The sequence below is a fragment of the Festucalex cinctus genome, chromosome 11 (assembly GCF_051991245.1).
Source record: "Festucalex cinctus isolate MCC-2025b chromosome 11, RoL_Fcin_1.0, whole genome shotgun sequence".
NCBI lineage: Eukaryota > Metazoa > Chordata > Actinopteri > Syngnathiformes > Syngnathidae > Festucalex > Festucalex cinctus.
This window is the reverse complement of record NC_135421.1, coordinates 29,382,794-29,409,762: the sequence shown is the minus strand read 5'-3', so window position 1 is coordinate 29,409,762 and position 26,969 is coordinate 29,382,794. Positions and strand designations below refer to the sequence as shown.

General features: G+C 41.4%; 3 protein-coding genes across 10 annotated transcripts; 1 reads left to right on the top strand and 2 right to left on the bottom strand.

The window, feature by feature from the left end:
* Positions 1-34: 34 nt before the first annotated feature.
* On the bottom strand, positions 35-6,666 carry gpr161b (G protein-coupled receptor 161b). 4 transcript variants are annotated; one of them, XM_077536163.1, is made up of 6 exons: positions 6,101-6,666; positions 4,539-4,902; positions 2,997-3,718; positions 2,436-2,543; positions 1,474-1,599; positions 35-1,388 (listed from the first exon to the last, which is right to left on the bottom strand). In XM_077536163.1, the coding sequence occupies exons 2-6, from the start codon at positions 4,883-4,885 to the stop codon at positions 1,111-1,113; spliced, it is 1,581 nt and encodes a 526-aa protein (XP_077392289.1). In that variant the 5' UTR covers positions 4,886-4,902; positions 6,101-6,666; the 3' UTR covers positions 35-1,110. The 4 variants fall into 4 exon arrangements, with proteins under 4 accessions (XP_077392289.1, XP_077392288.1, XP_077392286.1 ...); XM_077536162.1 differs by having other exon boundaries at positions 36-1,391; positions 6,074-6,644; XM_077536160.1 differs by having other exon boundaries at positions 36-1,391; positions 6,101-6,641.
* Positions 6,667-7,168: 502 nt separating this feature from the next.
* otc (ornithine transcarbamylase) lies at positions 7,169-10,439 on the bottom strand. The gene is made up of 10 exons (XM_077536440.1): positions 10,292-10,439; positions 10,072-10,210; positions 9,911-9,992; positions 9,572-9,659; positions 8,234-8,387; positions 8,031-8,153; positions 7,891-7,944; positions 7,653-7,802; positions 7,458-7,595; positions 7,169-7,332 (listed from the first exon to the last, which is right to left on the bottom strand). The coding sequence occupies exons 1-10, from the start codon at positions 10,372-10,374 to the stop codon at positions 7,273-7,275; spliced, it is 1,071 nt and encodes a 356-aa protein (XP_077392566.1). The 5' UTR covers positions 10,375-10,439; the 3' UTR covers positions 7,169-7,272.
* srpx (sushi-repeat containing protein X-linked) lies at positions 7,498-26,777 on the top strand. Of its 5 annotated transcripts, none has more exons than XM_077536436.1 (11): positions 7,498-7,617; positions 15,154-15,291; positions 21,988-22,044; positions 23,011-23,199; positions 23,383-23,559; positions 23,743-23,869; positions 23,965-24,086; positions 24,849-25,028; positions 25,831-25,964; positions 26,167-26,288; positions 26,351-26,777. In XM_077536436.1, exons 2-11 carry the CDS (start codon positions 15,231-15,233, stop codon positions 26,532-26,534), a joined length of 1,353 nt encoding a protein of 450 aa, XP_077392562.1. In that variant the 5' UTR covers positions 7,498-7,617; positions 15,154-15,230; the 3' UTR covers positions 26,535-26,777. The 5 variants fall into 5 exon arrangements, with proteins under 5 accessions (XP_077392562.1, XP_077392564.1, XP_077392563.1 ...); XM_077536437.1 differs by lacking the exon at positions 7,498-7,617 and adding an exon at positions 15,025-15,053; XM_077536438.1 differs by lacking the exon at positions 21,988-22,044.
* Positions 26,778-26,969: the final 192 nt, after the last annotated feature.

Genomic DNA, 26,969 nt, shown 5'->3' with positions numbered 1-26,969 from the left:
TTTTGGCTGACTCACTGCATGCACACTCCATTGTGACGCAAACAAAACAGCATTGTGGACACTCGTACCAAACTTTTTATTGAAATCAATACAAGTTTTAGTTACAATGTGGTGAAAGTGGAACGGTTACATTTTACTTGTGTAAAAATAAAAAATGGTACCACTCAAAATACAACATACGAGGCAACTGAAGCACCATCCATGTGCTTATTTAAGTGTTTTACACATAACATTTTTCCAGAGTTCCAGTCAGAACTCTGGCATCAGACTTAAAAGAAAAATGCATTACACAGAGAAATTGTGTATCAAGAATTACAAGCTGGCACAGTGGAACATCTTAAGTGGAATGCACCAAAACATGTACAATTTCTAAAAAGGTCAAACAAAAGACTCAGTTCAGTTTGAATCTAAAATATTGACTCAACAAATGTGTTTTTGCTCTTTGGCCTAACATGTCTGGTTTCCTTTTCCATTACATCTGTCAGGTGTCAACGAAATGTGAGTAGTTTTACCTTTAGAAAAAAAATAATAATACTGTGGGTCATTTATTTTTTACACTGATGATGGTTTGAGCCTGAAATTCATTTTACATTTCCTCCGGTAAAAATACTCTGACGTCATTTAACCATTGCCGCCGATTGTGTTCCATTTTGGCGGTTCCACTGCAAATGTATCAAGTAAACTATTTGGGAGCTAGCCTTGATTCGAGTTTTGCCATTGAATGATGTTTCATTTTAGTTGACAGACTACAGTACCAAAATAAGATGACATATTTATTCCCCTTGTCACTGCACGGTAGCTACTTGACTCAGCTCTACACATTCTTGATACTTTTCCATTAACAAAGCTAGTTGCTATTGCAAAACCACTGCTAGTTGCTCATCGGTTGGAGCAGAATTCCTGTAAACATTTCAGTAAATAAACAGTCTTTGCTTTACTGGTTTTCTTGCTGCCCACATTGTGGATACATTATCTTCTGATTGACTGGCATAAACAGTAGAGCTGAGCTGGTGTGCAAGAGAGGAGCAGCAATAAGGTTGCAGTGGTTGCTTTTCCTATGTGAATATAGGAAATAATATGCACCTTGTCTTTTCAGAGTCTCATAAAATTCTAACAAGTGTTGACAGTCTGGATAATTGCTGTGGAAAAAGGCTCAGGCTGGTCGTCATTGACGATGCCTTCGTCAATACTCTCCAGCCTCAGTCTCTGACCATCCAGGTATCTGGGCCTGGGGGCCGACCGGGCCATGAAGAGACCCGCCGGAACGGCCAAAATGTCCCCAAAGAGGGTGAGCTTGGCGTCACTCTCGATGGCTTTGGCCAGGCGGGAGGCGAAGGTGTCCAGGGACTTGTGGACCTCGGCGTGGACCTGCACTGATGCCGCGTGCTCTGCTGCGGAGGAAGAAGCCGCTTGGTGAGCACAAAGTTGACCTCTTGGCCATTTTAGAAATAACGGGGGGGGGGCTTGGAAAACCTTTGGAATGCTCCACTTGGTCTTCAAAGGTGACAGAGCTCCTCCTCTTCCCAGACGGATGGCAGGAATAATGTGGATGGGAGGAGCCATCAATGGAATAGTTGTCCAGCAGCATCACATCTGTACCTGTGGGGGCGACGATGCAAATCGGGGCTCAAATATCGTCACAAGGGAAACAAACTGTTCCATTATCAATTTGTATCCATCAAATATTTGTTTTTTTTAATTAACATCGGATAGAACAGTGATTTCCAAACCTGTCGTCAGCCGAAGCGCATATTTTACATTAGAAAAAAAAATCTGGCAGGACATCAAGAAAACTGTCAAATTTACTTCCTGATTGTAAAATATGGGCCTGCTTAGTGGAACACAGCCATTATTCTGTTGGATGAACAGCAACAGGTGGCCATGCAGGTTAATTATATCTGCGGACATAGTGGAATTTAATTGTGCGGTATACGTCACTGGCATAGATAGATGTAAGCTTACATTACATTGTCATTATGGAATTACAATATTGCATATGCTGCTAAATGGTCTGACCCTGTAAGCACTGTGACTACCAGAGTATGTCTTGGCTCAGTATAGCTTAGTGAACAATTCAAGATGACAATTTTCATATTAGAGGTATACATTATATTTTTTTTTAAACGTGTCTAAACCAAACATGCCCCACTGTATTTCTTTAGTCATTCCCTGTGTAGGTTGACGAGCAAGGACTATTCGACTGTTTCGTGGTATGCAGTTGAAGCATTCTGTCAACAAACTTAGTTTTTTTCTTCATGATTTGATGTGAAAGCCAAGAGTACCAAGAAAGATGGTTAGTGTAAATAAAAGTATACAATTTATTGAGAAAATGTAGTGGAGTTAACATAAAGGTCAAAATAGTGAAAATCAACTTCTTGTGTATTTGTAGTTCCTCAAACGTGAGGAATGACTGGTTGCTTGTGTGCAACACTTACACGAGTCCTGAGTGAAACTGAAGCCGGTGTCTCCGGTGCTGCTTCCCGGGGCCAGCAGTTGTCCTCCTCCAGCCAACATGGCAGTCAGGTGGGGTGACATTCCTAAGTCTGGGGAAAAACACATTTGAGTTTGCAAAATTTCAAGGTTGACAGACAAGACGCCTTGTTTTAAGTGGGAAAATGCAGTCGTGCTTTCAACAGAAAGATTTAGTTTTCCATTTCTTTTTTGTTTTTAACTTGCAGAAATTTTGTCCATTTCCATACAGTTGAAAAAGGTCCATGACTAACATCATCGTCCACCCACCCGCACCTCATTTCCTGGTCCTCCAGCTTGTGAACGTCACATGATCAAACGTAGCAACCAGGTGAGACGTGATCGGTCGTTGCATGGACCCTTAGCCACTGTGATGTCATGATCAGTGAACAGCAAGTGACAATATGGCCGCTCCGTGATGGATAGAAACAGGCTGATTTTGCTGCTTGCATATTGCAAACATTTTTTTTACTTCCCCTTTTAAAAATGTATGAATGAATAAAACTGCGCACAAGTTGAAGACCAACCTGTGATCCTGCTGGAGATGCTGAAGAGGCGCGACGTCCTATGTTGCGTGGCGAAGGACTCTCTGTAGTAGCGATCGCCGAAGCACATCCCCAGAAGCTCCTTCCTCACCGTCTTGTTCCACAGGCCGTAGATGAGCGGGTGGCACACGGCGCTGCAGAACGACAGCCACGCCACCAGAGTCTCCAACCCGTGGGAGACGCTCCCCTGCCCCAACAGGGCCTCTGCGCAAGCCACGCCCACGTAGGGCCCCCAGGTCACCAGGAAAGTCCCGATCACGACCAGGATGGTGACAAAGGCCTTGCACTGACTCCCGGAGTACACCAAGCTGCGCCGGCTGCCGCTGGACGAGGTGGACGTGCTGGAGTTCTTGCGCCCGTTCCTCTGCGAGCCGGCGCCGTCCTCTTGGGAGACGACCACCGTGCCGCAGTGCACCTTGCGGGCTTTGACGCGGGCCACGCGGAAGATGACGCCGTAGCACGCCAGCATGACCAGGAAGGGCGGCAGGATGCACCAAGCCACCCAGAAGGCCGTGTAGGCGGGCTCGCGGTGCCACGACGCCACGCAGGTCCACTTGAAGCAGTCGAACTCGAAGGAGGACCAACCGAACAGAGGGGGCAGGCAGCCCACCAGGGAGTGCAACCACACGTAGGCGATGACCACCACGGCCCGGTTGCCGGTGATCTTCATGGGGTAGATCATCGGGTAGAGCACGGCGTAGTACCTGCCGGGATGGGATGGGATGGGATGGGAGGTGGCAGAATGATATTTTACGCTCCCCTACTTGATATCAAAGTTCAATGTTAGGCCCCAGGCCGAGTGCGATTGAAAAAAAAGATAAAGATTTTTTTTTTAGAGGGCGGGGCCAATATTCCGAGAAAATGAAAATGCAGGATGGAGACTAGGGCGATACGGATTGAAAAAAATCTCAAGTATCAGACATCTCTATTTTGGAGACGGATTCATTCTTAATTTAAACTTTACTCGTCATACTACTCGTCGAGAGCGACAACACTTCCTGATCCTCTATCAGCTGACTGGCGCTAACCAATCAGAAGCTAGTACACTTTAGGGAAATGCAAGTGAATGACGGAGAGCAAACAGATTCGACACATCAACTTAGATACTTGTACCAAAAAAAAAAAAACACAATGTATAAATGTGTAAATAATAATTCTGAAAACATAAATGTCAATTTTAACAAATGAACTTAAATGTTTGATCCTCAGGGTGTGGACCTTCGCAAAGCGAGCCGTCTTTGTCGCTGGCCGTAACCAATGCTTAATATCATATTTAATCTCTGCTATCTCCTTATTTGAAAACCTGACCTGAGTATTGGCGCAAACATTCAAGTAGTACGCTATGTGTATTTCTCATGAGTGTCTTAGTTTTTTTTTTTTTTTCTTCTTGCAAATCTGCCACTCTCAAATTTGACACACAAAGAGGCAAATTTGCGAGTTTTTTTTTCTTTTTCTGAGAATATTGCCCCCCAAAAATGATACGTGGCGCTAATACGCCGTCGTAGATCATTAAGCCGCACGAACCTGTCGATTGCGATGGCTCCCAGCGTGAGCATGCTGGCCGAGCTGATGAGCAGGTAGAGCAGGGCGGTGAAGTTGCACCACACCACGCCGAACACCCACTCTCTCTTGGCCGAGCTGACGGCCACGAAGGGCAGGACCAGGGCCGACAGCAGCAGGTTGGACAGGGTCAGGCTGAAAACAAACTTGTTGCTGGGCGTCAGCAGGTAGGGGCGGCGGTAGAGCGTGGCCACGATCAGGAGGTTGCCCAGGCAGGCCAGCAGGGTGATGGTCACGATGGAGACCGACTCCAGCACGGCCAGCCCGCCGCCGTCGCCCCCCACCAGGGTGCAGTTTCTACTGGTGTTCATGCTGAGGGGAGGGCCCACTGGAACGGCACACACAGAAACGGTAACTTAAAGCTCCAAACAATAACATCTTTTCCATTAAATACTACATATTTTGCAACAAACGTCACATTTTCTAACACGATTACATTTTTTTGCCAGACATTTTCATTAGTTTTTCAATACATTTTGATCACATTTGTATTTCTTACATTTAAAGCAATGTCAGTATCACATTTGTAACATTTCTTGCACATTTAATTACATTCTAACTTTAATTGAGGACTACATTGATGGCACAATTTAAATGAATTCATGACACACTTATCACACCTGTGTGCAGGCAGAGTGGAGGCCATGGCAACTTAGATCTTTCCAGAACACTCCAAGTCACGAATTACCATCTGCATCTATTCAAGTTAAAGATTTGGAGATTAAATAGTTGGAGTATCAAGCAAGGGTTAGGGTTCCAAAATGTGGTTTCAGTGCAGGATTAGGGTTTCAAGACATGGTTTGGTCAGATAGCCTGGGCTGTTTTGTAATTTGGGTTTTAAATTATGGTAAATTTGACAACTTTTTCAAAACGAGATAAATGTCTCAGTGAATTCTCAAATATCATTTTAGCAAAAATACTTGGGAAATGTGTTGAAAGTTCAAACGTAGTGACGTAAAGATGTGCTTTAAAAACGTGAGAAATTTAACCGTATGCGTGACACGTTTAGAAATGTGGTGAAAGTCATTGAATATGTGAGGAATTAAAACAAAAAAAAAATAGAGACAAAAAAATATGGAAAATGTATGCTGGTGTTATTTTAATGGGAGCTTGAATGCAAATTACAAATGACGTCAGAACTTCGGGAAATAATAGAATAAGAATAAATCAAATCTCTTGCAAAACAAAAAAACTACTCATTGGAGCACAAAATGTTTCAAGAGTAGTGTCGACTTTAAGCATAGATTCCGTTAGTTTGCATTATTTGCATGCAGCGGCGGTGGTTTTAGTTCGAGGAGAAAGTGGAAATGGAAACGATGTTTGTGCTAGAATTGCAGTGAGATATGAAAATAAATTTAGCTCAGAGTATGGTTGGCCAAAAAAAAAAAAAAAAAAAAGTACTTTGTTCGAACAGTAGGCTATATTAGCAGCTAGGCTAGCCAGTTAGTTAGCTAACTTAGTTGAGCAACGTTCTCTTTTGTCTCCCTTCTTCTCATCACCCTCTCCGTCTTCATCCCCGACTTGACCTGATTTTCTTCGTCGACGACGTGCCCCCGCATTTTATCTCCTCGCTCCAGTTACTCGTCCGTGTCCGCATCCCGGCCGGCCGAGGGTCCGCTCGAGCACTCAGCCGAAATACGCGTACTCCAGCCGGCGGAGCCTCTTTTGCCTCGACTCCGGCCGCCGAATCCTCCACACGCACGACCAGCTGCGGCGGCAATGGCGTCTTCCTCCCACCCCGACTTCGACCTCCCTCTTTCCTTCCCCGGCAGACGCCTTCCTTGTACACACGCACACACGGCGCGTGGGTGGTCGTCGAGGTACTTTGGGGGTCGTATTGTCCCCGTTTCTTAACATTCTTAGGCGAATGTTTTAGTAAAACATTGCGCCATTTCAACATTTGAAGGGTGTCAATGTACCGTGGAGCTGCAGTATGTGGTAACTCAAAGTTACATTTTGTCATTTAGGCACACAAGAATCCCTTTTTAGTTTATACAAACAATGTTGGCTCTGTAGAAGTTAATAAGCGATTATTTACATAGCGGTGTCAGTTTATTTCTGAAATGATAAATAGCGTTTACAAGTCCGGACCACCCAAGTGGAACAAAGCTTCCCGCACTAAAACGTCATTTTTTTTGTTTAACCAATCAGAGCTCCCCGTGTTGCCCGTTTTGTCCACAGGGTGGCGTGCTCTGCTCATAACACATTGAGGCTGTGAGAAATTTGTAAAATAATACGTGATTAATCTATTTTAAAATGTACAACAAATGTGAAGGGAAAAAAAGTTTCATATTAAAAATCTTCTTAAAATTGTACACATCGAAACGTTAGTCTTTTTTTAATTTTTTTATTTATACCCACTGGTGTCCATAAAAGGAGCAATTTAAAAACAAATCTGAGGAATATATGGAAACTGAGTGAGACATTCCTTTAACGAACGAGTGAGAAAACGTTTCCTGAAAATATGTTCAGAATTTTGATATACATTAAGCAAATTTTGACACCATACTTTTTCATTGCTCTTGTCTATCATAGAGAAATTTTTACACAGCCATGTTTCAGTGGGACACATATTAAAACAGCCACACAAGGAAATCAATATAATTAAATTCAAGTATAATTCAACAGACAAAACACACAACAATAGCTGGATCGTATTATTTAGGAGGAGATGGCTTGAATCCATCTAAACTTGACATTAGAACTTCAGCATTGGCATATTTGGTTTGTAGTCAGTCAACAGCGACACCGTCAAACCCTATACAAAGAGAGAATTCTGAGATAAATAAACTGCCACAATGCTGTTGTCATTAATTTTGCTGGAAAAAAAAAAAATTGTCTTATCGTGCAACCATTCAAAATTCCGCCCATACACGTTCTCACCATAATTGTCCACTTCCGATTCTCTGCCTCAGGGAAGACGAGGGAACGCGATGAATAGAAAACTTCATCGTCCACTTCCTCCTTTTTGCGGGGAAGACAGTGCAGGAAGGTCCAGTCCGGCCGGGCTACACTTCCTGTCTGCAGATGATCCAAAGTTAAGGTAAGCGCCTTGTTTGAAGGAGGAAACATGTTTACCTGCATGGTAATCTGGTAACCATGGAAGTCTTGGAGTCTTTTTCTCTTCTCCTCCTCCTGCCCCATGCTGACCCAAGTGTCGGTCACCAAAACATTGCTGTCGCGAGCCGCCTCCGTCGGCTCGGAGGTCAACACAAGCTGCGTACGGTGCTGGAATTCAATGAAATGTTTGAAATGCACCTTTTCAAAAATGATTCGAATCAATAAAAAAATGATGAGTTGGAAAAATCAGCTTCACTTTTTTAGAGAGTCTCTCAGCCTCTTCAATTACACTCCGTTCTGGCTCATAACCCTGAGATAAAATACAAATAAACGATCGGACGCAGCTTGCACCTGCACAACAATATGTGAAAATATTTAAGTGGAGACATACAATACCTTGGGGGTAGCAACCTTTAAGTGTACTCCCAATTTTGGTGCAGCCAACATAAACGAGTGCAGGACATTGTTCCCGTCTCCAATCCAGCTCACCGTCAGTCCAGCGAGGGACCCATAATGCTCCTGCAGGATAACGATAATGTACAAGTAATCGAATGATGATTCGATGATGTTTTTAGATAAGAGGCAATATTTGCAGGCACCTGCAAGGTCAGGAAGTCGGCCAGAATCTGGATTGGGTGGAACAGATCTGATAGTCCGTTAATAACAGGAATGGAGGACTCCTTATCCAGTTCCTCGAGTGTGGAGTGATTGTAAACCCGAGCGAGGATGATGTCACACATTCCCGATAGAACCCTGTGGTGGGAAACGATGGCAAAAAGTCAATCATATTTTCATGGGCTGCGTTGGGGAAACCACTTTCATTTGCCACAGCGCTTTTTTTTTTTTTTCAGAATGCAAAATCTAATAAATCTACAAGTGTGTCACACAAGTTTTCAAAATCAATTGAAAATTTGGGGAATTTATTGACAAATGTGACAGAAATTAGAATTTGTTAAAAGCGTGTGAGAAATCCAAAACTTTGCGATTAATGATTTTGTGAAAAATATGGGGAAAAATGGATTAAAAAATTTTTTTTAATGTGTCAAAAATATGTGAGGAATTTATCCAAAAATGTATGGTAAATAATACATTTATGATCTATTAGAGAATGACAGAAATTTAAGAGAGATGCATTCTTAAATGTATAAAAAATATTGTCAATAAAAATGTAGTTATTTGTCACGAAATGAATGAGAAATTTCACAAAATTGTGTCATAAGTTTAATAAAAATGTGTGAGAAATTTGTCAGTATCAGTTGAAAAATTAGGGGACATTTATTGACAAATGTGAGAAATTAGTAATAAAAAAAAAAGTGAAATATATTTACAAAGTGAAGAATACATTTATTGAAAAGGAATAAATTAAAATGTGGCCAAAATTTGTTTTCTCTTTTTTTTTTTTAAGAAATGGCAAGAAACCTATAACATATTCCTAAAAATTAAAAATGTTTTAAAAATAAATCAACAATATGTGTGAAATCTATGGGAGTATGCAATAAATATGTAAAAATATGACTTTTGAAATTCTTGCCAAAATATGTGATAAATGCATTAGAAATTCATTGAGATGACAAGATAATTTTTTTTGTTAATTTTGTGAATATTTTCAAACAAAAAAGTTAAATATTGAATTTGCTTTTGAAATGTCTCAAAAATGTGAGAAATTCCACAAATGTGTTATCTAACCTAATCAAAAATGTGGGACAAATTTGTCAAAAATGTGGTTGAAATTCACAAATGTATTAATTTTGTTCTTAATTTTCATGAAATATGTGTGAGAAATTTCTCAAATAGGTGCGAAATAATGAATAATAATAATGAATCATTTCTGAGAAAGTTATTAAGAGAAACGTAGTGAAAATGTCAATAAAATGAAAAATCCCAAAAATACACGTTGGAAATTGATTGGAAAAGGTGTGTGGGTGTTCCCTGTTCACCTTGCAGTGTCAGTGTAGCTCTCATTCACTCCCAAATGGAAGTCTTGGGACGTCAGGAAACACGGATGGCCACCCAGCAAAGCAAAGCCTACAATTCAATAGGACGTATTCAACGACATCTTTTGTACCGTTTTGTGCTGTTGTAGTTCGCATTGCACTACTTCATAGTGAGATCAGTTTAATTTTAAGCCGAGGAATGGTAAAGCTGAGCTTTTTTTTTTTTTTTCGAATGTGCACGCTCAGCAGTGTTGTTGTGTCCAGCAATGCTGAGCAAACTGTTTAAGTGGCATCAAAGTGTGAAAAAAAAAAGAAGAAGTGCACGTGTGGATGTGAGGACACCTGTTTCTGTGGATATTCTTGTTCTGGTGCTCCTCTTCTCGAATATCATTGCAATGGACTTGCCTTGCAGAAGAGGCAGATACTAGAAATAGAAACCGGAGAATACGTGTTCCCTAAACGCACCACCATGTTGTGCCAAAAGCTCGTGCATAAACTCTGACCTCTTTTTCATGCTTGAAGCGATGTTTTAAATCAGCGGAAAGCCACAAAAGCGTCTTGATTTCTTGTGAAGTGAAGTCTTTCAACGTCAGGCAGCTGCGACCCTTCAAACTCGCACCGCAATGCGCCGCGACGTCACTCCTGCCAAAGGTAGACAAAATCAATTCATCTGCTTATTATTTCGAATCATCATCATTTATTTCACGCATGTCGCGCTCTTACCTAAATCCACGCAAGAGTGTGTTTTTGAAAGCCTTCAAACACCCACAAAGTAAACTTTGACAGGCAGAATGTTTCAAATACATTGCGCAACTATCAAACGTGCTGCTGCTGCTGCTGTCAACTGATTCATCTGCAGGGGGGACTTGAAAGGGGGTGTGGCTTCGGGATTGTTTATTTTCACAAGTATAAAAATATACTACAAATTGAGATGGATGTTAAGCATAAATTTAAAAAGCTATTAAGAATGTCAAATTTATTTTATTTTATTTTATTTTAAACACATCTGCCTCAAAAATAGTCCCCCTTTCAAATGGTTAAAATGTCTGGTCATGTGTTCAATAGCTGGAGAGTTACATCTTTTGCATCCAGAAGGGGGCAGTGTTGCACCAAAAAGAAAACCAGCCTTCAGTGCTCAGTGACGTCTGTAATGTAGTTCCTGCTGTTTTTCAGGGATTTGAAAAGATGGATCACACTAACCACTCATCATCATCATCATCATCATCATCATCATCATTATTATGATCATCATACCTCATGAAGGGAGCACTTTAGAAGGCTTCCATTTTGCCAGACGAGATGAGATGAGATGAGATGAGATGGTGTTATTTTTATTCATGGAGCCTGCAGAAGTGTTTTATTATAGGGGAGCCTCTAAAGCCAAACACTCCTGAAGTTGAATCATTCTGATATTAAATGTTATGGTAGACTCTTTTATGACAATTCAGAACGTTGAAATGTTATATAATTTAATATATACATTGTTTTGGGTAACTGCAGCAGTGTGACTCTCTTTTTGTGTTCAGGCCGAAGCCATTCCAAAAACATAAAAAATATTCCTTTGGGGCTAACATAGCCAATGAAATATGTCGAAGTGAGGGCAAAAGAGCTACATTTACTCTAAGCAACAAAAAAAAAGGGCTTTCTTGTTCTTATTTCGGTTTCAAAATGTTCCGAAACACATCGTGGCAGTTTTGTGCGCTCCAGGCTAGCAAGCTTCAACAGTAAATGCTCACAGGAGAGAATTTTCCAGGAAATGTGCGGACCTCACTCAGCATGCACGACACACTTGATAGCTTTTCCCACTACGGGTAATACTTTGCTTTCATTGAATTTGCTCTTTTCGGCCTCATCTGGTTGCTCCGTCCTCCGCCAAGATTCAGAGATTAGGACTCACGCACGCACGCACACAAACGATGTACTGGAAATCATCTGGAGTCGTTTGCACGCTGGCTGGCTATGAAAGCGTCTCGAGTTGTGTCACAGCGTGACGCTGAGTCAAACTCTCTCGTGGCCTCGCTGTGCTGTGAAGTCAGCCTGTTTGTCTACATGCACATTTGGGGATATTAACGGATTTGTTTTGTTTGATTAGAGGAGCCATTTAGTGGAACTAAACAGCAAGTCTGACAATATCACAATTAGACCGTGAATTACATGAATTCCCATAAACCTCCAGAGTCATTCCAACTTGTGTTACGTGTGCTTGAAACAAATCTTCGCATCAGCAAGCAAAAAAAAAGCATGAACTCCACTAGTTTTGCTTTTTCTTTTTTTTGCGTGTGATGCCAACATCGATAGTTACCACCAGTGTGATGATGACCACAAAAAAATCGAACTTACTCTGTGGGAAAGTGTCAACTACTAAGCACAGGCGTCAACTGCAAACTTACATTGTTGCATTCTATTAGTTCACCACTAGTCACAGAGAGAAAGCATTTTACGACACTGTAAAAAATAACTCGCACGCATGCAGACTGAACAATAATCTGGATTTGTGAAGACATGAAATTTGCCAAACTGTGACATCGGAAGTCGCCAGCGATGTATTGAATTAGAAACAAATAAGAATATGGCAACAGCAAAATAATAAGAATAATACATTAAAAAATAATAATGAAACAACTTGTGAATTAAAAAAAAAAACATTCTTGCACAAAACAAAACAAAAAGAAACAGTCAAGGGCTGCCGCACAATACACGATACTCCCGAAAATTTATGGTTTTGAAATTCGAATTACATAATAATGTTATGTAATGTTAGTTATGTTTGTTATATTAGATGCTAACCAGCATCATATGGATTATGTTCCACTTTGGGGTTTCCAATATATTTCTTTTGTCGGTACTTTTGGTCCAAAAGTGTCACGAGAGATGTTTGTAACCTAATTCAAACTCATAAATAGACCAAAAGAGAAAAATGAAATGATGATGAGAAAAGAAAAGAAATCCAAATTCCAAAAGAGCCGCACAAACCGAGTCCTCGACTGTAATAAAAGACTCACACAATAACGTGACAGCAGGCCAGGATGGAGGAAACTAAAAAAAAACCATCACAATGCGCAGCCACTGTTGTGAATGTTTCTAAAATGAGAAATGTGCCTGTCGGGTCCTCTGCGGGAGACGAAGATGACCGCCGAGTCAGACCGACGGCAACAAATGAGCCGCTCATGGTTGACCGGGCTGGGAAAAAAAAAAACCACACAGCTCAACATTAGCTGTGGAAAAGACAAAGAAAAAAAAGTCGCTGCTTTAGATTAGACGAAGTGGAAGCACGAAAAACAAAAGGGAAAAAAAAAAAAAGAAGCGGATGCTGTCAACTGTCGTCTTCCAAAATGTTAAAACAAGGAATAACTTCAGATGACTAATATATCAAAACATATCATAGCAATCCCCAGATACTATCTAAGGCAGGGGTGGCGAGATCCGCAGTCCTGCTGGTTTTGGATGTTTCCCTTCTTCAACACAGCTGATTCATGATCAGCTCATCAGCAAGCTCTGCAGAAACCTGATAACGAGCCTGTTAATTGGAATCAGCTGCACTTCGAGTCGGGAAATCTGCAAAACCTGCAGGACCCTCGAGGACCGCAGTTTGCCACCCCTGATCTAAGGTCAAATACAGTTTGTTGTTGGATTCTAGATGAAATCTACGAATGCAGAATCACAAATATGCATACTTTTCTGTATTTCAGCACTTGGTGTTCTACTCCAGTCCAGTAGGTGGCAGTATCGCAGGTTACAAAATCAGTATTCCATTGGCTGTTAGTGGGTCACTAGCCTCAGTCTTCATATGTAAGTTTGTGGTCACTGCCATTTCCTCCACGCAAGTAGACTGAAATAAATAATCCATAAATGGCAAAATAAATCAATAAACATGGAGGTAGTGTTGATGCCATGTCGCATTTGCTGACAAGAATCACTTAAGCACTTTAATATGACGACTTGCCTTGACAAAAAGGAATTACTTTTCAGAATAAAGTTGCACGCATTGAAAGAAAAGTTACATATTTTGTAAGAAACATATTTCCTCGGGAAAAAAAGAGCAGAATTTTTTTTGTTTCAATATTTAAACAACATAAAACATTTAGCGTTTTTTTTTTTTCTTGAAAATGTATACTTCAATTTTTTATTGATTTTATTCTTGAAGATTCCAAAGAATTTGCTTTTTTTTTTTTTAGCAAAATAAACAAGAATGTACAACTTTCTTAAAAAATCTAAAACTGGACAGTAACTGACTTTATTCTTGCAAGATTATGACAATATGTATATATTTTTCGAGACTATTCTCCCCTTTTTTAGACATTATTTGACACCCACTGGTTTGAATTTTGAACTCAGCTTAGTGGATGTGTTCAATTTCTCATAATTGGTCCTACAATTTGAAAAGGTGCTAATTTTCATATTTTGTTGAAGCAGTTACAATGTGTTCCTCATTCAAAGCGAAATATGAGCTGCTTAATGGCTTGGATACAAACAGCCGGAATCGTTTTTTTCTGCACAAACGATGTCCTTCATTGCGGAACAGAAAGTGCCTCTTACAGTCCAATCACGTTTTCGACTCTCGGCTCTTTCGATTGCGTTGCATATTACAGAAACTATGCAAATAATAAGAAGAATCAAAAGAAAAGGTTAGTATTTCATTAGGTCTGATCACCAAGTGTGTAAAAATGATGTGTTGCAGTTCATGAGGCAATTGGGGGTCATACCACATAACCCGCCCTCAACATTTTAGAGTGGTCTTTTATTGCGGGCGGCTGAAAGCACCTGTGCAATATTAATAAGCATCTTGTTATGCCTTTTTGGAAAACAGAATTTTGGCTTTTTTTTTCTTCTTTTTTTTATAAAATGTGGGCACACTATGATGGAACAATTTACTGATAATGTAGTCATGACTGATGATGTCATAATCTGTGCAGTGTACAACACATTTGTGTATGATTTGCATCATTTATTCCAAAATGTTGGGTGCGTAAACTTGAAACTTTTTAAGCTACGCCAAAGGTCCATTTGTTATTACAAAATTAAAAAAGTGACAGTAAATTTTGTAGAGTAAGTTTCAGTCTAAAAAAAACTATTCGGTCCCACTCTAACACTTGGAAGAGAGAAAAAACAATAATAATAATAAAAAAATCAAATAAAAAGCTCAAGGTTTGAGGAACGATGCCACAACCTTCAGCATGGAATAAAAGTACTTGAGCTATGCTAGACAAAATATTGCTGATGTGTCCCAAAGGAGACCAAAAAATGGAGGTGTATGACACCTGCCATATATTGACAGTGACAGCAAGTCGAAGTGGCACGAGTCAATGATTGGTTGGCTGACACCTCAACTGATCATTCATTTTTCTTCTTCTGTTGTAATATTTGACTCTCTTCCGAGTATAAGTTTGACTCTGTTTAGACTGGGACCGAATGTCGTCGTTTTTTCAGAGTCCAAAATGTCCTGATTTTCCCCTCTGAGGATTTGATCAGGTGATGAAGAGTCCATGTGAGTTGAAGGCTCTCTGGGGTGAGCCACACTGTCTTCCCTTGTTTGTGGAGCGAAGAGGCGGGACTTTTGCTTCTTTTTTTTTTCTTCTCTCTCTTAGGAAAAAGGAGGAATGCGCTGAAAGTTTTCCTGCAGGAAATCTTCACAAGTTGAGGAGCGTCGTTTTCCCTTCTCAGCATGGACATTCGGTCTGTGCTGCTGCTGTGCGTCCACATCTGCTTCTGCTCTGCATATGAAGGTAACAACTAACTTCACCTCGCTTTTCATTCACAAATATTTGCCCTACTTTTGTTTTTTTGTTTTCTGTTGCTGCTGTCTCCTCTCTCGTGACAGGCTCGCTTGCGTTTTGATAGGCTGGATTTTCTCAAGGCAAAAAAGCTTGTTCGATGTTCAGCACTGGATTTGTGGGTCAAGCCGCTTTTTTTTTTTTTTTTTTTTTTTTTTAAGTGGCGTGTACGTGGAGGGGGTGCGGAACGGGGGGAGTGCAGTGTGCATGCGGGGGGACTTGCACAGTTGGTCGTTTTTCCCTTTTTGGAGGAAGGCCGCCTGCGAGGTCGCCATTAATGGCCACTTTAATGCGCGTTTTCACTGACATGTGCTCACACACACACACACAAGCGTATAAAAAGTGAACTCATGAGGCCAGTGTGGCCTTTTTTTTTTTTTTTGGGAGGCAGGCGGCTCGCAGCTGGGCTGACTTGAAAGTTCCGCGTGCTGTCTGGCAATCACACACGTGACGTCACACGCTGAAAATGTCCAAAAGTCTTCAATCTGCTTGTGAGTGTGCTTGCTTGTGCACTTGATTTTACATGGGCGCGTTTGTTTGTATTTGCTCAGGTGGTTCTTTTCTTTTGCCACTAATGTGTTTATGTTGAGTGCAGAGTTTGAAAATGACAAGTCAAGTTCCAACATGTAGTTCACTTCACGGATCAATTTTTGGCATCTTTGCATTTCCAATTGTCCAAATGTATTAGTGGGTATCAAAACAGCTGAGACTTGTTGTCAGACTTTGTGTTACTGTTGTCCAAATCTTTAAATGGCCGCCAGTTCTGTTCTGCAACAAACGACTTTTTTTTCTTTTCTTTCTTTTCTTGTCTCCCTCACCTTTCCATTGTCCAAAGTTATGAATTGGTATGAAATTGCTGTCGAAGATGTATACCGCAGTACTTTTTGGCACCCTTAGGTTTCCTTTAAGGCTGGGCTATTTTTCCAAAAAAATTAAATCTAAGATTTAAAAAAAAAAAAGAATCAATTTACATTGCATTCATTTATTTATTGTTTCCATTATGAACATTTGCCAAAACATCAGATTCATGATTGTTTACAATAAAATTGTCAAAAATAATTCATGTATACAAAATTCAGCGCTTATCTATCTTGTACCGGTCCATTATCAAAAGCTATAAATATGCAATGAAACAAGTGAACCATATTGAACCACGTTTTAGCAACTTTGTGCTCTATTTTCATTGACGCGCATGCGTAAAAACGGGCACATTTTGATTTTTCTCCTTTAGCATGTTTGAGAATTGAGCGTTTCGATGCATCGAGGACATTTTCAACTTGCAGGAATAAAGTTTTACGTCTGCTGAAAGCAGGTCTAAGTTGTGGTGTAACTCAATTTTGGTCAATTTCATTAAGATGCAGGAAAATAGATTCTCCGTTCTTGCACATGTGGTTTACGTCATTGTATTCATTCATAAATATAACAGAAATTCAAATATTTTCTTTAAACTGAATCATAGAAATCAATTCATATAATTCACATTATTATTATTATTATTATTATTATTGTAAAATCACACCCCCTGTCCAATTTGACATGATCTGCAAGTGCAGATCTTGAAGTTCCTTCTGAACATTTCTCCTATATGAACTCCAACCATGTAGACCGTTGAATCAAAAACATTCGTCATTACATTTTCTGTAAGAATGCAGCTGTGAAGCTCAATGATGGTTATCGTTGATGAAGTAACAGACTTTCTGTTGAAAAAGTCGACAGCACCCTCAGCAGCATTTGCAAGCTCAAGGAAATGTCATCGTAATTCTCCTCCGTCACCAGAAGGCAGAAGCGCACGTTGGCATTCGCTTCATGGCAGTTTGTGTTGCGAGGCCGCAGAGAGAAGCTAATTGCAAATCAGCCTCGCTAATTGAAAGTTTTTGTCATTCCCCGAGGTTTGCCGGGAAGACGAGCTTTTATGCCGCCTCCGCCGGTAACGCTTTTGACTTCTTTCAACCCCCGTCCGTCTTTCTGGGAAAAGGAAGCGGCCTGAAGTTGAATCGAGAGTCAAATATCAAAGGATGGTGCAGGCGAGCAGACTTGAACACGCTCGTTAGCTGGGAGATGTGTCATATGTCTCGGCGGACATATTTTCACGTGCCAGTCAGGATGAATCATTAGTGTGCGGCTGTTGTATCCGCGTCCTCTCAATCGCTGCTCGCTTACTAACATTCACACTTCATCATCATCATCATCATCATCATCATCATCATCATCATCATCATCATCTCTTCTTCCTTGATCCGGGAAATGAAACAAATTCATCCTTCAACTCCTTTAAAATAATTCTTCTGATCATTTTGAGTTCCTGATTCCTGTCAGATTTGTAGATCTATAAGCTAACATTTGAACATTCACATTAGGGATAGACATCGGTCTATCCCTAAGCTGGTCCGATTATCGGCGCCGATATTCGGCATTTTGACAAATATCAGTATCGGCCATTTTGAAGAATGCTGCTGACCCTGGGCACTCTCTGCACCTTCTGTTTTTGTTTGGAATTAAAACTAAGATTAGTGTATTTTAATACTTCACAGAGAATTTTGGGAAAACTTTATTCATTGTAAAAAACAATAGGGAGCTATTTACTTGAGTTTATGTTTAACTTTTGAAGACGCTGAGCTTTTTCAACAAAGTTGTCTATTGACAACATTTTTTTTTAACTCATTCAATACATTGTGTGTGCTTGTGAGTGTGGATGGTTGTTGGTCTCTGTGTGCCCTGCGATTGGCTGGCAACCAGTCCAGGGTGTCCCCGCCTACTGCCCAAAGCCAGCTGAGATAGGCTCCAGCAACCCTTGTGAGGAATAAGCGGTCAAGAAGATGGATGGATGGTTGGATATTTTCCCTTTTAGTGAAAATGAATATCGGCTCCAAATATCGGTTATCGTTCTCCTTGACTACTAATAATCGGTATCAGTTTCAGCCGTGAAGAAAACATATCGGTCGATCTCTAATTCACATTAACTTGATGCAAGCCAGGTCAGTCACACGTGTATCAACAATCAAACATTTCATCGTGACACAATATCTTGCTTTTGGTACTTGCCTTCGCCACCAGGGGGCAGAATATTATAGTCATACATACATATAAACACAAAGAAGACTGTTCAGTAAGCTAATACTAATATTAGTTTTTCACAGGGGATAGACAATAATTTTTGAATTGTGTGTTAGCATTAAGCTAGCAAACGCTTACAAGACAAAGTTGTCATTTCATCAAATACACATGTCATTTTCTTTGTTTAACGTTTCATTTTGCAGCAAACGTCAAAAGGTAGTGGTAAAAAACAGCTTCAAGCTTAAGTCTTGGCCTCTCTTTTCAAGAGATGTTTACTCTCTTCCAAACTGTCACCATCTAACTCTTGTAACTCTAAATTTTGATCACAATTCAAGACACACGCAAAAAAAGGCCTTGAAAAAAAATCAGGTGACTCGTAAATCAAGGTAGCACTGTAATGACTTCTGGCTTGTCCATAACCCCAAAAATGTTGTCTTGTTTTATTAGCCTCCACTTTGTGTGGCCTTCACGCACGACACGCTTGCGCAATAAAAACGGTTGCCGAGTGATGAGTTCAAGCTGTGGTGAAGACGTTTTGTTGAAGTTGGCGCATGTCCTCCAGTGCGTTCGTTGTGCTGGATGAAGATAAATAGAAGCTTCACGCTGTTGCGAGTCGCCTCGTACGGCCTCTGATCAGGCGAGTGAAGCCAAAACTGTTCTTTTGCGGGATTCAAATAGTCGTGCAGACAATTAGGGAGTTCAGTTGGAAGCAGGGAATGTTCTGCCACAAACGGTTTGTTGAGGCGCTGTGGCATCAATAAATAAACGGAATAACCGCTTTGGATTCAAATCAACTTTGTGGATAATGTTGGTGCTGAGGCGCAGAATAATTCAAACACATTTGTGGACGTGTTGAACAGCGACGGCGAGCCGATCGCGACGTCCTTCATGAAAGATGCAGTGAAGAAAGCTGTCATTGGTATCAAATGGAAGGATGAGAATTGGTGTCAGAAGGCAGCTAGCAAGTTGACAAATGACTGGAGATCAAAATCCAGCCATCTTTTTTTGTGTGCTGTTTTTCACGGCTGACTTTTGTGCAAGAGGTGATGTATAAGTTAGTCAATTACAAGACACAAACAGAACGAAAAGTTGAATAGCTTCCATAATTCCATTAAAAAAAATAAAATGCAAAGGATAATGAAGGCCACAAAACTCTGCAAAGACAATTTCCTCTTTGAAATCCCCAAGGCATCGAAGGAACACTTGAGTGTCTCATTTTCTGAAATCCATTTTCCATTTATCACCTCCTCTTTTCTCCTCTTCAACAAGCGCAATCAAAAGTTTTCCTCCGAGGCAGCGAAACCGATGATGCCTCATGTGTCAGTCAAAACCTCAGCGCTTTGTTTTGGTTCTGTGTGCGCGCGCCGGCCGGGTTCGAGAAGCGTGGCGAGGAAAAAGCCACAATGAGAAATGAGGCCTGGAGGAGGAAGGAACACGCCTCCTCTGTGCATCCTCGTGTTCACCGTGCTGATGTCAAGGTGGAGCGAGATGAACTCCTTGCTGACCTCTTCTATGCTTCCTCTTTGCTCACTCATCAATATTCATGTTGCTTCTTGGGCTGGATTTACAATGCATGCTTCAAATGACAACATTACATTTTTTGTAATTTTTTTTTCCTCATCTCAGGTGGCACAATTCGGATATGCGTCAGAGAAAAGAAAAAGAAAAACAGGGAATTGGATAGTGGTTTTAGTAGTTTTACAATTTTTGTTGTTTTTTTTTGTTAGTTTTAATAAGTAGGTATGTTAGTTTTTTTTGTTTTTGTTTTTAATGCTTGGTTTTAGTTTAGTTTTTAATGAATTTTAGTTGTTGTTTTTTTATTGTGTATTTCTTGTAGAGGCCCTATACAAGATTTAATGGTACATATTGTGTACTTAAAAATTCAACACCAAAAATTGATTTAAAAAAACAAACAAACAAAAAAAACAGCCATCCACAAATCAAACACAGTTACTGTATGTCCGTCACAGACTTTTAAGTACAGTTAAGTGCAGTGCATCACACTGCATCTAAATTTAGCATGGCAACGTTAAAGTCTTAAAACTCGGATGGTCTCACGTTGCATCGCTCGTTTGCCGACTTCTAAAAGCGGTGATTTTTTTTTTTTTTTTTTTTTTGCTGTAAGACATACAAACATGGTAACGATCAAAGATTTTCAGTATAAGTCAACAATAATTGCCAAGGGAACAGTAGTTTACAGAAAAATCTACACAATGATCAAACATAGAATGTACACATACAATTGTAAATAAAAGTAAAAAATAAATTACAAAAATGAAATCAGGGCTAAAAGCGGTGATGGCAAACATCGAAAGTTTGTCGCAAAGGAGCGACGTCATCCGGTGGCACTTTTGTGTCGGTCGCCGCAAGATGACGCAAACGTACCAACGCGACTTCATTTGTGCATATTCGACATGTATCACTTGAAATGTGCTCGCAAACACTAACATTAAAACTGGCTCTAAATTGGGAACATGATTTTCAAAGTGTGAAACATAAGGGGCTTCAGAAATATAAAGAGCTTTTTTTAATTATTTTTTTTACGCTTCAGCTATGTGAAAACGATTGATATGACGATGTTGCTGTCTTGGCGAGATTCCCGTGGCACACTTTGAAAACATGTCTGCTTTTGACGCTTGTCAACTGTTGTTTAAGCCGGCGAAGGAGAAATCGACGCTCGTGGTAAGTGTGCTTGATGACGAGTCATTTTGGAACAAGACGCTTCCAAATGCTTTGAATGTACTCTCAGTGGTGTATTTTTCTTTTCTCATATCATTCAAAAACTGACGTGTAACATTTGATCAGGCAAATATAACAGAAAACTCAAATGCTGCGGAAGCCTTGAAGTCAAAATAATCTTTCATACAGGAAATATAGTGTTAATTAGTTGACGTCACTACCATAAAACCTTTATTACGTGTACATTAAAGTGACTGTCAACTGACAATATTTTGTGGGCTAATTCTGAATTGTATGACTGCAGGTGTGTTCTACTATTGTCTGTCTTTCCTTTAAAATTCCATTTAAAAAATCAACAACAACAATTTTGTATATTAAAAGAAATTAGGTTGATTGGATTTTTTTTTTCCTGGTCACATAATATTTGCTTCTGGGCAGAATTAATGTCACAGTCATTGTGCTGTTTCCCTGACAACATCTCAGAAAAAGGACAGAAAGAATTGGAAGTGACTTTCAATTAAACACACACTGTTGAGATTAATCAGCACTGTAGAATTTTTTTCATACACAGCAAGTCCCTGTTGAAGTTGTTGGCCCGAAGCAAAAATCACCACAAATTCTCTTGGAGGAAATAAAAGTGTTGCCCTTGTGCAAAGTGGATGGAACAAAATGGATCATTTGAGGTTTTCACTCTTTCTGCATGACTTCAACCCAAAAGATTCACGCACACACATCGCCCATGCTCGCTCTCAGATGTAAAAGCAATTTTTTCAACTTGATCCCGGAGCTGTTTTGCAAAAGGGCTCCGGGAGAGTGTACTCAAAACATTGCCAAACATCTTGGACGCTCTTGCTTATGAGTTGCTTTCTGTTTCTTTTTTCTTTTCTTTTTTCTATCTTTTGCTTGCCTCCCCAGGGTCAGGACAGCAGGCCAACGGAGATGATGACGACTGGTATTCTCATGCGTTCAAAGGTGACGTCACTCTTTACTTGGTTGCCGTGAAATGTGCGAACGTCAAAATGGGCTGGAAGATGGCGAAAGAAGCTCCAAAATGAAGACTCGTCATTCTGGGAATAAGCTGCGTGCGTGCGTGTTTGTGTTTATCCTGAGCCAGCGGAAAATAAACTGCAGATTCGAAAAGTCAGATGTGAAACCACGAAGCAAGATTTGATTTACATAAGTGGTCGTATGCTGCATCCAACCTGGGAAGAGGCAAGGAAACGTGCTGATGGCGGACTCGCCGTCGATTAACTTCTCGATGTCGTGACCATGGTTGACATGGTAACTTGGGCTCGGGCCCTTTCTAGCTTCATGGGGCCCCTAGTTTGCCAAACTACAATGAAGAGATTCTAAAGCCTCTCCTAAGATAACACAATCTATCACACGTTATGAGAAAAATCATCCAATCATCCTCACACCGTGACGTTATTGACGTAGCGTCACAAACTGACACAAAAACAGCATCTTAACATATCCGATGTTTGTTTTTTAATTCAAAATGGGATGTAATAATTCGAGACAGACATTTTAATCGCCCTCAGGTAAGACTACACGTAAAGCTTGGGGGCCCCCTGGTGGCTTGGGGGCCCCCTGGTGGCTTGGGGGCCCCCTGGTGGCTTGGGGGCCCCCTGGTGGCTTGGGGGCCCTTGGCAGCCGCCTACTTTGTCGACAGCCAAAAACGGATATGCTTGGGCTGCTTCAAGGTTACAAATAGGAAATCAAAAGCAATTGCAGTTCAGTTCAATCCCTTGAATGAGTCATTGAAGACTTTTTTTTTAAATGTGCAATGAAGATAGTAAGCAGATGATGGCCCATAAATTAATAAAACATCTTTTTGGGGCTTGTAACATAGGATTCAGGGATTCAACAGGGATTCATTGAACAAACTGTCAAAGAAATCAAACGAAGCAGCAGACTGACTTCAGACGCGCTTTTTAGGCTCAGCGTGGTGTGCGGCCATTAAGGTGAAACATGGCGACGTGAGCTGCCGCACGCCAAGAGGATCCCACTCCAAGAACGCCATGGGAACGCGCTGCAAAATCCGCTGCAAGCAAGGATACGAGTCCCAGAGCAGCGAGGTCGTATGCATGGCCAGCAAACATTGGTCCTCCAACTACGCATGTCGAGGTGAGGACCAACGTTTGGTTTCAGCAGATGAACAAAACGTTTGAGGTTGAACGTTTTCTCGCTCGCCTGCGTCTCCTCTGGGATCAAATGCGTTTCCTTTTCCTTAGAAGCTGATTTTCTTCCATTGTTCTTCCGTGTCTCCATTCAGTTTTGAGAGTGTTGTTCTGTGTCCGTCTTCGGCAGAGATTCGCTGTCCCAAGATGAACATGCCCATTCATGGCGGCTACAAGTGCTCGGACGGCTCCTACTACAACTCTCGCTGCGACTTCTTCTGCTCGCCAGGATTCATCCTGAAGGGCTCCAAGACGGCCACCTGCCAGTACAACAAAGCCTGGAGCACGGCGGCCCCCGCTTGTGTCGGTGAGCTTGTGCCCATGCTCGGAAATTCCAAAAAACTAAACTGATAATCATGTTACTGCAGTCACCCACACACTTTTAACCACACGATTGTCTCCTTTTCTTTTAAAAAAAACAAACATTCATAGCTGATATGAAGTGCTTGATGAATTTTTTTCCCTTTATTGTTGTTTGCGTTTGCCGCAGACGAGGACCCTCCAAAGATCAAGTGTCCTCACGTGAAGGACAAGTGGGCAGAGCCTGGCAAGCTGACGGCCCGGGTGACCTGGGACGCACCCGAAGGCGTCGACACGGCCGACGGCATCCTGACCGAGTACGTGCGTCCGTCTCCGCTTCTCGTCTTCTCCTGCTGCTGTTCGGGATGCGCACGTTGGCATCATCACAGCCGCTCATCCCACTTTTTTGCAGTGTGATCCTGAAAGGGAAAGCTCCCAAATCGGACTTTCCCGAAGGCCTTCACAAGTTGTCCTACGCCGTGTCGGATCGTGCGGGGAACAAAGCAACCTGTCGATTCACTGTGAGAGTGAGAGGTGGGATTTTTTTATTTTATTTCTTTTTTTACAACTGTTTGATATGTTGAAGTCGAAGTTGATTCTCAAATTATGATGCAGTAGGAAAGGAAGAACAAGTCATGACAATAATTCAAATGTATTTTTATTTTTAAATGTGTGAGTTATGCAGAAAAATCCAGCCATTTTTATGCATCTCAGGGGGCGGCCATTTTGTCACTTGCTGCCGACTGAAGATGACATCACAGTTGCTCGGGTCTCAGGTAACGACCAATCACAGCTCAGCTTCAGAAAATAGGTGAGCTGTGATTGGCCGTTGATGGAGCCCTGAGCAACTGTGATGTCATCTTCAGTCGACATGTATTTATTAAGGGTTATCAACAGAGACATTTTTCTGTTAAATGCTATTGGAATTATCATACTTTTCAGAGAAACAAAAATCCTGAATATAGAAAAAACAAACAAACATGACTTTATTGTGTTAATATTACAGCTTTTATTTTGGAAAAGACAATTTTGTCCCTAAATGAAAGCAAATTTATTTGTGTAGTAATAATGTGCCGTTTATTCTAAAAACAAACAACAAACAGCCCCCCAAAAAAGTCTATTTATGTTTGGTTGGTTGTCAAATTGATGTGTTGACGTCACAACCATATTATAGATTATAAATTATTTTTGGGACCCCCCCAATCTATGTCTTGTGGCCCCCGGGGGTCCTGCGAGCATAGCATGAGAACCGCTCTAACCATTACGATGTCATCCATGGCTTTTTTCCCTCTTTAGTGCGGCGCTGCAGTCCACTGTCGCCTCCCGACAACGGCTTCATGAACTGCGACAGCGACGGCGATAACTACGGCGCCACCTGCCAATTTACCTGCACGGGCGGCGCCGATTTGCAGGGCAGCGCCGCAAGGGTGTGCCAGTACGGACTCACCTGGTCCGGTAGCGACACCAACTGCGCGCGTACGTAACGCGACAAATCGGCGGAGGACCAAATAACCGATTTTCAATACATCGTTTGGGGAAATGCGTGCGTGTGCGTTGAGGAACGAGATGGAAATATCACAACACACAGTCGACATTACACAAGTTCTCCCTGCATTTGACTTTTATTCTATCTATCTATCTATCTATCTATCCATCCACCAGAAGGCGCTGTTGAAAAAGAACAGACCTTCAACGTCGTTTCGTCTGCGTTCGTGGTGGCAGGCGTACACAACATGAAGCAATTATAACAATATCTATCTATCTATCTCTTGAGCTAGCTCGCTAGCTAGCTAGCTAGCTAGCTATTGAGCTAGCTGTCAATCTGTGTGTCATCCATCCATCTTGTTCTATGTGCATCTTGCTACAGAATAAGAAACTTAACTCAATTGTATTTCCACTTCATTTGTTCTTTGGTCAGTTATGAATGCAACATGACATGATTGGTGTAATTATTCCAGAGCACTCTTGAGAGCTTTGCAGTCGACGCAGTTTTGTGATCATGTGAAATCATGTTCTGCCTTCTTGGCCCACGCGCGCGCACAGAATGACAAATGAAGGCCAAAACATAACCGACGTGATGTATTCAAATGTTGCTCTTCTATTATTCATGTGGCTCATTTATTTGCCGTTGGCGTGCTAATTTCACTTCCTGTGAGCCTGACGGGAGTGGGAACCGAGCCGGCTAAGTCGACGTGTTGCGTTCGAGCTCCGTTCCTTCCGTTCGCTGCACTTTGCCTTCGTTGGTCCACGCGTTGGTTGTTTCTTTTGCCGGTCGCAGCCATGAACATCAACGTGGGCGTGCGAAGGGCCTCGGCGCTGCTCGACCAGTTCTACGAGAAGCGACGGCTCCTCATCATCTCCGCCCCGACGGCTGCCAATCATAATTACCGCTTCCAGATGACCAATTTGCAGGTGAGCTGTGAAGGGCGGATTTCATAAACGGGAACAAATGACACGCTTTCCTCCCTGTTTTCTTACAATCATCAGTAACATCCGTTTTTTACTAGAACCATCACATATAGACATGAATCAAATGTGACTTGAGTATTTTCGTCCAAAGGACAAAAAGTAGAATGTTTTTAAAAACAACAACAACAAAACTTTTCGACAACAGCACGCCCAGTGCGGACTGGACCTGCGTCACATCACCGTCATCGAGCTGGTCGGGAATTACCCCGCCCAGATTGGCCGCATTCGACACAGGCTCCTCCCTCCCATGCTCGCCTTGCAACTCAGGTACACGCACGCACGCACGTCATTTCTATTTATTCTATCAACGTGTCCTGGGCGTCGCCTAGGTTACTGCTCCAGATCCCGCAAAGGTCCTTCCAGATGGTCCTGGTGGACAAGCAGGGCACCGACACGCAACGTTACCCGTTCCCGATCACGGCGGCCGAGCTGTTCACCACCGTGGACACTTTGCCCTTGCGCAAGGACGAGATGGTGATGCAACAAGCTGCCGGACAGACCTGTCAATCATAATGAGACTTAGCGCCCCCATCCGGGGACTTGCAGCCATTTTTTTTTTAAGACGTTCAAGTCACACGTCACGAAAATCATATTGATTCCTGTGTCTTGTCTACTGGTACGTTTTTTTTTTTTTTTTTTTTCAAAACAAAAGTATGTTTGTACAAAAAAAAAGTAGTTTTACTGTATTAAGTGGAAAACTATATTATTTATGTCCCACTTCCTCAATAATAATGTATTCTCACACTCTTTGTATAATACTGTGTCTGTTTGTATTATGCACATTTATGGAATATGGGTTCGGGGTTAGATATGCTAACTTTGTAGCATTTAGCCTACAAGTACGTTAAAACATATTTGCGCACTCTCCAGACAAGCAAATCAAACTCCAAATTGAAGTAACGTTTTAACATTTCTAACTCTTATTATACTGGTGTAAAAATGTTCTAA